The sequence below is a fragment of the Solanum verrucosum genome, unplaced genomic scaffold (assembly GCF_900185275.1).
Source record: "Solanum verrucosum unplaced genomic scaffold, falcon-dt-bn FXZP01000166.1, whole genome shotgun sequence".
Lineage (NCBI taxonomy): Eukaryota > Viridiplantae > Streptophyta > Magnoliopsida > Solanales > Solanaceae > Solanum > Solanum verrucosum.
The window spans coordinates 503,784-516,487 of record NW_026020139.1 but is presented as its reverse complement, the minus strand read 5'-3'; the positions used below and the strand labels follow the sequence as shown (position 1 = coordinate 516,487).

General features: G+C 39.2%; 1 protein-coding gene across 1 annotated transcript; it reads right to left on the bottom strand.

The window, feature by feature from the left end:
- Window positions 1-3,259: 3,259 nt before the first annotated feature.
- LOC125827522 (putative ATP synthase protein YMF19) lies at window positions 3,260-4,012 on the bottom strand. Its single transcript, XM_049506820.1, is given in 2 exon segments — window positions 3,260-3,407; window positions 3,409-4,012. Coding segments are annotated over 2 exon segments (468 nt in total). The 5' UTR covers window positions 3,804-4,012; the 3' UTR covers window positions 3,260-3,334.
- Window positions 4,013-12,704: the final 8,692 nt, after the last annotated feature.

The window sequence follows — 12,704 nt, the reverse complement described above, 5'->3', positions numbered from 1 at the left end:
TCATTTTGTGTTAGATATGTACATTTATTTTTAGAATTTTCTACTTATGTACAAAATATACCATAAATAAAAATTTTATTTTAAAAAAAAATCTTGCGGCGGGAAGTAAAACATATTTTTGATATGTATATATCTAACACAAAACGAGAAAAAAATTGGAAACAAAAGGTTAGGTGGAGTGGTGTAACGACCTGATTCCGTCGTTAGGGAAAAACCAATGGCGAAAGAATTGAAACTTTTTCGTAGTAACTTGGAATTTCCCAACCTAGTTTAGATTTGGATAAAATCGGAGTCAGGCGAGTCTAGGAAAATCTGGTAACAATTGGATGATCTAATTATGATTTTGATCACATGAGTAGATAGCTAAGACGTTAAGGAACCCGTACAACTTTATGGGATTGAATGCGGGCGAGTAGAACTCCCAAAACTGATCTTAATATGAACGGGTATGTTCTGAGTGTCATGGGATGAAGGCGTGTTGTGAAATGGGGGTTTGAAACTCTTAATTCGACTCACTGTTTTCGTGCAAGCCACTGTGGCGGGCTGGGGGCCGCCATAGCGGGACAATCGCGATTTAAGTCAGAAATAAACCCCAAAAACATTTTATTCTGTACTTTTCGACCTTGAGAGCTAAGGAACGACTCCAGGTGTGTTCTTGATAGTTTTTCACCATTCTTGAGGCTAAAGGTAAGGTTTTTACTCCCCGAATCCATGTTTCGATCCGTAGAATGTAAATTCATGGGTAATTATCGATGGGGGATGGTTTTGATCGGACAATTATGGTGGAAAAAGCCCTAATCTGGGTATGGGGATCAAGGGTTTGACCTAGGATTGATATTATTAATTATAATCCGAGTAATTAGGCCTCGTTTGTTGATCCTTGCTTTAATTGTATATTTTTAAACCACGAACAAGCGGGAAGAATCCAAAAAGAGAAGATTCAAGTGCCTTAGGGGATTCAAGCTTGGATTCGAGGTAGGTGGTGATTGTGATTTCATGTCGTGTGATATATGTTTGTACTTGCTTCATTATAATGCATGTATGTATGTGAATGTTGCATTATTGATCACACTAATCGTGAATGAGGATAATTGAATAATTGAATGCCATGAATCATGACTTAATTGTATGATTATGAGAATGTACTTGTGATTGTGATTGTGGATTGTTGAATGGATCGAGTGTTACGTTCTAACACACTAACTGGGATAAGTTGCCACGTACCAGCATAAACATTGGAACGGGTGTCACGATTCGACACACTAACTTGGATCGAGTACCACCTATCGGTACACTAACAATTTGGGTATGGGTTCCATGACAGGACCATTGAATTGGGTTACGTGAGAAGACCATTGAATTGTGTTGTTTATCTACTTGTGATGATTACATTCATATCTAATGATGATTGATATTGGAAGACTGTATGTTGCTCTAAAATGATAACCATGTGTATTATTGAGAATGTAGAATGCTACATTGATCCTGAAAAGATGACTAATATTGTGTATGTTCGGTATATGCCTGTTTTATAATGTTATGGTTACTTTCATGTGTTTCACTTATAAGGATAGTCACGTGACCCTACCAGTGTACTGCGGTTGTGTACTGATACTGCACTTGCTTGTTCTTTGATGAGTACAGGGCATTTTCAGGCGGCTATTGATAGAACTCAGCTAGGTGACTATTGATCGAGATCGGATTCAAGGGTGAGCCAGTTCTTTCAAGCTGCCATAAATCCTTCGTATTTTTTTTAGTCCACTCTTTTCGGACTTAGACATTGTTTTAGTAGTTGTTTAGTTTCGGGGTTGTACCCTTTGTTCTTAGACTTGTCGTTAGTAGAGTTTTGGTACATTGACTTTCAGGTTCTAGAGGTTGTTCTTCCGCATTAGTTTGGTTAAGTTATTTGTTTAAACCTTTGGAGTTTATCGGAACTCCGTATTTCTTTTGATAATTCAAACCTGCTCCCGTATACTTAAATATGTAGTATTTGGTCAAGTTGTTAGTTTGGGTTGTAGTAATGGTTCTCCTACCGTAGGGTTAATGTGGGTGCCAATTACGACGGTCTGGGTCGTGACAAAGTTGATATCGGAGCCTTAGGTTCGTTGATCTCATTGTACCAAAACGAGTCTAGTAGAGTCTTGCGGAATGGTACAAAGACGTCCATACTTTTCTTCGAGAGGCTATATGACTTTTGGAAAAACTCACTTCTTTTTACTCCTTCATGTTATGATTTGAATCTAATTGGTATCTGGGTGATACAAATTGGTATCTTTCCTCCTTCACTCCATGGTCCGAACTAGAGCAACAAAAGTGGTAACACCATCACTAGCAAAAGAGGATGTGTATAGACTACCGATAATTGAATAGGGTCATCATTCGGAACAAGTATCCACTGCCTCAGATAGATGATTTTTTGACCAATTGCAGGGTGTATCCATTTTCTCTAAGATTGATCTAAGGTCTGGCTATCATCAGTTAAAGATTAGGCCTGAAGATATACCAAAAAAACCCACTATGGGCACTATGAGTTTCTAGTTATGTATTTTGGGTTGACAAATACGCCTGCAACTTTCGTGAGTTTGATGAATGATGTGTTCAAACCATTTCTTGATTTGTTTGTTATAGTGTTTATTGATGACATTTGGTTTATTTGAAAAGAGAGGAAGAGCTTGCCGACCATCCTCGTATTATTCTGGGTGTTCTTGGGAAACAAAAGTTGTATGCAAAATTTTCTAAGTGTGAATTTTGGTTGACTTCGGTTGCCGTTTTGGGGCATGCAGTTTCAAGGGAAGGGGTAATGGTAGATCACCAAAGGATTGAAGCAGTCAGGAATTGGGTCCGACCTAGTCCTGTGACTGAAATTAAGAGTTTTGTGGGGCTCGCTAGCTACTATCATCGTTTGTGAAGGGTTTAAAGCCAGATTTGCAAATTCAAGTTTATTAGCGACAACATTCAAGAAGTTTTGGTAAGGGATGGCCAAATAATGAACACCATTACTTTGGAAAATGCATTTAGTATTGTTATCATAACATGTATGGGTTATTTAGCAAATGATGAAATTAAGTTATGCCAATTGAGGTTAGAAGCTATACTATGATTTCCTGGATTGATTGTATATCAAAGAGAGTCATGATACTACTACTACAATAGCAACAATGCTTACTTGGTTAAGTTATTAAGTGTGTTACAATTGTGGAGAACCTGGGCATATGAGGAGGAAATCATCAAGGTCGTGGAGGCCGGGGAAATGGTATTTCATTCTTTTACTGCCTTCCATTCCACCATTCTGATCGAATTAATTGCTCTTTCGAACGACCAAGTCATAATGAGATTAAAAACTGATGCTTTCTTGGCCGTGTGGAACATGGATTAGCATTATGTCATTCCTACAAGTGATGACCCACAGGATTGCTATGTACGGACTTAGAGATCAAATAGAATATGTTTCTTTCCATTCCTTATGAGCCACTTATTTCTCCGAAACAGGAGATTAAAGTCATCTTCCTTCTTTTTCCCAAGAAGTCGACGGTGTTACACCATTGGAATACTTCGAATAAACTTGAGTACATATATGATACACCGATGCTAAAACCTTTTCTCAAGATATCTTCTAAACTATTGGGGTCGTTGCTCCAGATCTTGTTCTCCCGGTGTGAAACCAGTTGGTTCTATAGTTTTAGAATTCTGCTGATCCCAAGTACTCCATCTCCATCATTGCATATAGGAATATAGAAAGTAAAGTGGAAAAGGCATGACCAGAAGAATTGTGTGAAATAAGTGAATTTATCCAGTTGAGGCATTCTTGATTGATTGAGACAAAATGATTACCTCAATACAGCTTCACTCCGTCAAGCCTTTACGAGTAGTGAAGAAGTATAGATTTAGTTGGTTGTTGACCGACGGAAAGCATGGGATCAAAAAAGGCAATCAATCAGAATTGAGAAAATAATTTAAAAAAATCTTGGTAAACACGGGAATCTTTACCCCGTTGATCCAAATCTTGTTAAAAAAAAGCCCGTATGAGCAGGTAATAGAATGTTGAAGTTTGAGCTTTTGTTTTCCTGTCTTCTCTGCCTTGCCCACTCCACCTTATTTGCTGGAGGAGGATACGATTGTCGAAGCTGAAGTCCCATTCAATTCATAAAATTTCGCCTACTACCCTCTTACTCGCACGCCTAAAAACTTGAATGAGGATAATCAGACTAACCCAAAAAAAACTCTCACTCGAGAAAGCAGCCCTTTCTGCCTTTCTTGCTTGATTCGTCTTCATCTCAGTGTCTTATCCGGATTGAATGTATACTATTCCCTTATCGGACTAAGGGTTTGATAGAATATTCCTCTTTCTACCTTCATTTAATCAGTAAGAAAAGAATATGGAATACAGAGTTCAATTCCATAAAACATGTTCTACAGGGCACCACTTTAATAAATCAGGACAAAGCGATTGATCCAGTTGAGAGCGCAGCGTAGGAGATAGAAACTTAACTTCTACCCACTTTTTTCTTTCAGGCTAAATGTTGGGACGGACTTTATAGGATCAATCTTGCGAAATGCTTTATCATTCTTACTGAAGAGTAAAACTCAACTGGCTTTTGACACAGTGCGAAGCAAGTCTAGCGAAGGATAGAACTCTATACGATACGCGAGTGTTGGTGGAATACGAGTAAGACTTTGTTGCCCAAGTCCTGCTTGAAGGACTATCGCACTTTCAGTGGTACGGACATCCTACCACTACCTTTATCAAGCTGGCTTACAAGAGTTCTGGCTTTCCTACCGGACAAACTTCTAGGGAGTGCTACAAAAGCCAAAAAAAAGTCCATAATGAAGAATCTCACAAGGCAACTAAAAAGGGAAAGGAGGAAACAAAAAATGAAAAATAGAATCAGACTGTTTTTTCTTCTTCTTCTTATCAAAACTACTGTGATAATGAGAAAGAGTAAAGAAAAAATGAAAATAAGGATCGGGGTCTTTCTAAAAATTTTTTTGCAGTTAAAGTTACGGTGGAGGCTTCGGCTTGGCTCCCAAACCATGCCATTTTTTTTCTTCTTTTTCATTTTTTTAGTAACAAAACAAACCAAAAGTAGGACCAAACTGAGAGTTAGTAGCATAAACAAGGATGGATTTGTGAATGAGAAATATAAGTTTCCTATTTTCATAGGAATCAATGGAATTATTTCAAATTGATCAAGGGGACTGTGGACAATCAATTCCAACTCATCCACAAATTCCTGCCATATACATCCACTTTGAAAGTCCTCACGGGCCAGTTCATTTGTGATATGGATGACATAAGGAATAGTCACAAGTTCTTGATCATTAACATGCCAGACATGTTCAGCAAGCTCTCTTACCGACATTCCATGCTGGTGGCAATGAAGAGCAGTTGCATCCATGTTTCTAGATACTTGATCGCAGAAATTTTCTATCACATTTGCCCGATCATCGAGGGCTATGAATTGCACATTATTTTCAAAATGATTGTTGTCGGGAGAAAGTTCCATAATGAAATGGTTGATAGATAGAAGGTAGAATGTCGCTGACAAAGAGGATCTCTACCAGTCTCTCCTTTTTTTCATTCCTTCAAAGACCAGAATATTCTCTTTTTTGTGTTAGAAGACCTCAATATTCTTCTTTTTGGGATTAATGTTTTCAACGGTGAATTGATTATTCAATATCATTTTCCATCTGGAAGAAAAGTAATGAAACCTGCGATGGCTACTGAATAACCTCCTTTTACTTTCTCAATAATAAAGCCTTTGATCTTTGCCTTCGTTCCTTTGGTGCCAAATATCGAAGTCCGTTTATTCTCACCGTCTGAGCTTTCAAAGATATACCGACCTACGACATCTGACCATCAGATGTCGTAGGTCATCTTCTAACATTACCGACATTTTAGGTTTTCATAAATTTCACATAAGATAAAAGCTCTTTTCATCATAAAAAACAACCAGATTTCCGACCTCTTGCATTGCATTACCATAACGAAAAGAAAAAAGAATGAGAAAAAAAGATTGCGCTTGTGACTCGGGATGAACCTTTATCGGTGGAGGAAAGGAATAGTGGTGGATTCCTATAGAGCATCTAGGAAAAAGCAGATTCAATCGGACAACGAATTCTTACGTGGTCCAAGGAAATCAAATGTCTGCTTCCACAAATTTCATCTATATTAAATCTCTTAATATCAGAATAGCTTATATAGTCATGATTCAATTCAGGTCCATCTTGATTGATTTCTCCTTTTTCGGATCTGATTGTAACAATGGAGAAGTATGAAGACTTTGGCGATTCATAATAGAACGGAGTATCTAGAATATCTATGTCCAAGGACATACATAAAAGATGAATAATGAAAGATGAGGAAGAGTATACTCTGTAGTGATATAGTAGTTCTCCTAATCGACTACTTATTATGATAATGAACATTCCACTTTAAAATGAAAAAATGACTCTCCAGGCGGTTAAGGTGAGTTAGAGTGTAAAGCCTTAACATGTTCCAAACAAAGGAAGTATGCATGTCTCTCCCTCATGTATATTATCCATAGGGGGATAACTCAGTTTGCCGCCTGAATCAATCCCCTTTATGGACTTAAACAAGCGTCCCGAAATGGGTTTGCCAAATTTGCTTATGTGGATGCTGGTTTTCTTCAATCCCAGGCAGTCCCTTTTTACTCGTCGATGTGGAAACTATTCTATTTTTTATTTTAGTATATATTGATGAAATTGTAATCATTGGTAATGATATACCATTCATCATATCAAACCGTTGATTTGGAGATAGAGGTGACGGAGGAAGAGTATCGAAGTGGTATATTCCCAGAGCCTTGAGATCTTTCTTTTGCTATTCTCCAACAGCTCTAGGAGTTCCCGTTCTCACTTTTCTTGATCTTCCAAGCTTGAAGCTCGCCTGCTTTGAGAGAGGAGAGACAGTCATTTGATGCATGACAAGGGAGAAAAGTACTATATGCTTAATGTTTCCTATGCAGCTACTACAACTAATAAGCTATACATGATGATATGTGATGCATGCTTTGACTTCTAAGGCTTGACAGGTCCTTTTGGTTGATTTCCAGTTGATTGCCTCAACCTATCGATTGAGTGAGTTGGAGAAGAAAGTCTTAGAAGGCTACGACTCTATAAGTTTCACGTCTAATTTTTTTGCGTGTCTACTATTTATTTAGGTGCAAAGAGCCTAAGCGGTTCAAGCTATTATATTCCGAGCCAGCTCTCCATTTCCACCGTTAATGCAATAGAAGATTTTAATGCAATATCTGGTGGTCAAGACATTCCCGCTGCTACAATTGGAGTTGACGGTACTAGTTCTGTTAGAGTAAGAGCTCTTGCTGGAATAACCAGTGCTAGTTACTTGACTGTTGGAGAAGAAACCACTGTTAGAAATGTTCATATAGAAGCATTTATTTTCTTCCTATTAACAAAACATCCCCTTTTTCTTCGGTTTTCCGGAACCGGTACAGAAATAAATGCTTTTTCTATGTTGTTTACCTTAGTTACTGGGGGGTTTGGGGGAAACCTATGTGGGGCACCTTTTGGGTGTGGGATGCTCGTTTAACCTCTGTATTCATCTTGTTCCTTATTTACCTGGGTGCACTGCATTTTCAAAAGTTTTTTGTCGAACCAACTCCTATTTCAATCCATGCTGGACTGATCGATATACCAATAATCAAGTCTTCAGTCAATTGGTGGAACACATTGCATCAACATGGGAGCATTAGCCAATCTGGCACCTCAATACATGTTCCTATGCCCATTCTAATCTTGTCTAACTTTGCTAACTCCCCCTTCTCAACCCGTATCTTGTTCGTTCTGGAAACACGTCTTCCTATTCCATCTTTTCTCGAATCTCTTTTAATGGAAGAAATAGAAGCTCGAGAAGAAATACCAAAACCTATTTCACTCGCTGATTTTGCATCCATGGCTAAATGGTTAAAGCGCCCAACTCATAATTGGCATATTCGTAGGTTCAATTCCTACTTGATGCACACCAATGGGACCTTCCAATAAGTCTATTGGAATTGGCTCTGTATCAATGGAATCTCATCATCCATACATAACGAATTGATGGGGTATATTCATATCATAATGATCAGTAAGAACTAGCATTCTTATTGAGACTTCACTCATAGGGAAGAATATAGATTTATAGATGGAATCAAATATGCAGTATGTACAGAAAAAAGTATTCGGCTATTGGGGAAAAATAAATAGACTTCTAATGTCGAATCAGGATCAACTAGGATAGAAATAAAACATTGGGTCGAAATCTTCTTTGGTGTCAAGGTAATAGCTATGAATAGTCATCAACTTCCGGGAAAGAGTAGAAGAATGGGCCTATTATGGGACATACAATGCATTACAGATGTATGATCATTACACTTCAACCCAGTTATTCCATTCCATCTCTTATAAAGAAAAGAACTTGAATCAAAATACTTAGTAGCATGGCGATACATTTATACAAAACTTCTACCCCAAGCACACGCAATGGAACCATAGATAGTCAAGTGAAATCCAATCCACGAAATAATTTGATCTATGGACAACATCATTGTGGTAAAGGTTGTAATACCAGAGGAATCATTACCGCAAGGCATAGAGGGGGAGGTCATAAGCGTCTATACCGTAAAATTTATTTTCGACGAAATGAAAAATACATAAATGGTAGAATTGTTACCATAGAATACAACCCTAATCGAAATACATACATTTGTCTCATATACTATGGGGATGGTGAGAGGTCTCTCCTCTCTCTCAAAGCAGGTGAGCTTCAAGCTTGGAAGATCAAGAAAAGTGAGAACGGGAACTCCTAGAGCTGCTGGAGAATAGCAAAAGAAAGATCTCAAGGCTCTGGGAATATACCACTCCCGATACTCTTCCTCCGTCACCTCTATCTCTAAATCAACGGTTTGATATGATGAATTGAATATCATTAACGATGATTACAATTTCATCAATATATACTAAAAGAAAAAACATAATAGTTTCCACGTCGATGAGTAAAAAGGGACTGCCTGGGATTGAAGAAAACCAGCATCCACAGAAGCAAATTTGGCAAACCCATTTCGGGACGCTTGTTTAAGTCCATAAAGGGACTGATTCAAACGGCAAACTGAGTTCTCCCCCTGTGGAGAATATCCATGAGGGAGAGACATGTATACTTCCTTTTTTGGAACATGTTAAGGCTTTACGCTCTAACTCACCTACACAACTCTAGGTGTCGTCGCACCTAAGTTATCATTCTTTTTCCACTGTCTGATTGCAGTAGGGGGTCACGTATGATGATTAAGCCAGGAGCAGGACCGATACTTTTCTTAGCCCACACATCATCACATTGCCTTCCCTCTAAAAATGTCTCAATTCACACCTCCAATCCCTTATCATTAGCTCTCTGATTCTCAGGATAATATTGAAATTGTGGATCCTCAGGCCTAGCTATTATGCAGCTTCTGTATAGAACCTAGGGAGTCCTTCTCTTCCTGAAGAGCTGATGAGCGTGGGATATAGATTCAAAATAGATATGTATGTGGTCTTCGTGTACCTCCACCTACAGTGTTGGCTGTGCCCACCATCTTTATATTTGTCTCCCCGTCCTACCGATGTCCACCTTTTATTCCACATTCCTATACTAATCTAATTTGGATTAAGATTCCAAAATCTCTCAATATATCACGATTACCCTCTATCGTCCAGTCCATGGCCTGGTCTTTATTTTGAAAAAGTCTTGCAAGAGACTTCTAAACAGTTCTTTTCGATCTTTCAGGTCTGCTTGCTATATCAGGTGACGCGGAGAAAGCAGCTAAGAGCAAGAAGAAGTTGGTTTGTAATCAACACTATGGGGGTGCTTGAGATAACCATGTTGAAGAGATAAGGACAAGCTAAGCGTATCCAGTGCACTACGAACAAATAACAGAATAGAAGGGGCCTAACCAGTCCTTACTTGCTCCCGTTGAGGGATAAAACTCTTCCAATGAAGTAGGTGATACATCCAAACAAGAAGCAGACTAAGACAGTGATTCGAATCTCACACCTTCCACCAGCCTTTTACAATAAGGGCTTTGTTTTCGAGTTGCTTTCCTTCGTGTTGGTAGTGGTACCTACCTGCTAAGCTATCCCATTTTATTCTATACTCTATTTTTTTCCCACCCTAAAGAGGGCCCAGGTTTCAAAGGGAGTGAAGTAATTGGATTTAGGATGTCACTAGGAGACTAACCCACCTTTCCGATACAACTTCTTTCTACTTCTGGATCTAGTAATAAAGGAAGAAAAGAAGAGCTTGATCCACTCGAAGAGTTTCCCACCCGGACTATGACTTCTTTCTGATTCCCCAATCCTAGCTTGGACTTCCCCATGGAAGGAGTTTTATCCCAAATTGGATTCATTCTGTTTTACCCGAGACTTCTAAACTATAGGCGTAAATCAGGTCATGAACCCACAGTTTTGCCACAGCTTTGGAATTGGAATCCACATGCTAGATGCAAGGCTTCTTGTCGAGGCACAACTTTTATTCCATGGTTGTACCATTGCCTTATCGTGTTCCAGTAGCCGCAGTTGCTACTGTCTTGGTGTTCCAAGGCTTTCTATCTGGCTTAGCAGCCCTTCTTCTTCTGGTGTGCCATGATGGTATGGAAGATGCATTTTCTCTGGCCGTTGCAGGGCACGTGTTTTCTGGATAGGCCCTAGCCCAAAATTCTTACTTTATTCATCACAGTTCCAGGCCCGTAGGAATGGCTTTCTCCAATTGTCGGGAGAGGTTTTCCGCTTCATCTGTAATTTTTTTTCCTAAAAAAAAAGTAAAAAACAAGTGAAGAACCCTAGAAATAAAATGTTTGTTCTGATAATGGGAAAGTTTATCCCTCTGATCTTAGTTGCCCCCTCCCGATCAAACTAGAGCGTAAGGGAACTTTTTGTTTGCATGAGTCCCGACTTCTTTCCAACGGGCAGATGACATCTCTTGCCTGGTGAATCAGCATGTTCTAACACATGTTGTTTGGTGTGAGTATGTATTTCATATTCGTTACAGGCCAATCGGGGGATAAAAAAGGTCCAACATAATGAGAGGATTGATCCTCTCATACTAATGAATTGGGTCGCATACATTGGAGCAAGAGAGTACTGGCTTGCCGCTGTGGATGTAGGTGATCCCATGAAACGAACCGGTGCCACATTCCACTAGGATACTGGCTGGAGTTGGTCTCACCATAGTGACGAGAGTTCCAGCTCGATGAATCACCCATTCCCTCTGTATGTCTAAGTGCCATCCACTTGTGAATACAACAACCTACCCACCGTAATCAAGTAAGAGTTTCAATATTTACTAAGCTTCCTTTCAATTATCCCTATAATAAGGAAGACATAGTGCTTGTTGATGGCCACAATTCCAATATGGCCATCTGACCTTTTTTCCCGTGAATAGCTCGGTTTATCTGCGTCTTAATCATGGCCACTAATCGACTGGTCACACTAGTCAACGACATCATTCACTTGTCCTATTCAGATGGATGAGACAGTTCCCACTTGAAGCATGCTTCAAGTCTAGCTTTGAGACATTTACTTCAACCGGAATCTTCATTCCTTATTGTTGCAATTCCATGCTAGCAAGTTAGTTTCCTGTCGACTTGCGGAACAATCACAGAAAAAGCTATATCCATTAGAGTACCTGGAAATTTTTTACTCCTATATCGATGAACTCCAAAACACTATTTCAGACTCTCCCCGATATGGAAAGGGGCCTTCCTTAGTATTAGTAGCCCACGCTTCGAATTGGAGCTCCCCTCTAATTCAGGTTGGGATGCTGGATTCTCAGCCCTACCTCTAGCAAGTCAACTCAGTTCCTGTTAAAAAGTTAGGATAGTTTCAATAGCCAGCAAGTTCCTACGTTCCTAAGGCCTGTGCCCTATGGAAAGGGCAGAGATAGAGAGTGCCTCGCAAATTTCTACTTTTATGGCTCGCGCCAAGCAGGACTGGGATCACTGCCAACTAGGACTTCTCTTCAGTCTTCCTGAATCATCGAGCGTGATTCCTTCTGCTCAAGCACATTTTTGGGATGGTTCCAAGAAAGGCAGTTTAATATATATCTGTAGAACAAAAAAAGCAAAGATATTCAAATAAAGAATTTGAGAGGGAATGACTATTCATATATTGAATTTTCATCCAGGCAAGAAAAAGTCTACGAAAAGATGATGTATATGTCACAGCCTTCTTAAACAAAATGAACGAAGGCCCAAATGGCTTTTATCCATCAGACATGAATGAAAGGGGATGACACCACTCTAATGATTGAAAAAATCCTTAATATCATAAAGGAAAGGTTTTTTTGTTAAAAGCTTCAGTAATAGCAAAAGCAGCCTATCTGGAATGGCCTACTCTTTACTCAAGCAAAGTTGTATGCAACCGCATAGAGGAAGTTAAGCCAATCCATCTATTTTCATCTTGAAAGATTCGAAAAAATAGAACATGCTTTACCCCTTCCTTAGATTGCTTTCATTTTTGGCCTGATCAGGCTTCATCTTCTTATCGGGATAGCCCTTTAGCTTGCTTTCTTGGGACTACCCTTGAATACTAGCCATTTTCTCATCGCATCAAGAGGGCTTTTAGAGAGAGGGCTCGAATCCTCTATAATTGAGTGATGGTGGAATGACCAATCCAGTTCCCTCAGGCTGCCTTTCTCCAAGGGAAGTTTTGTCATG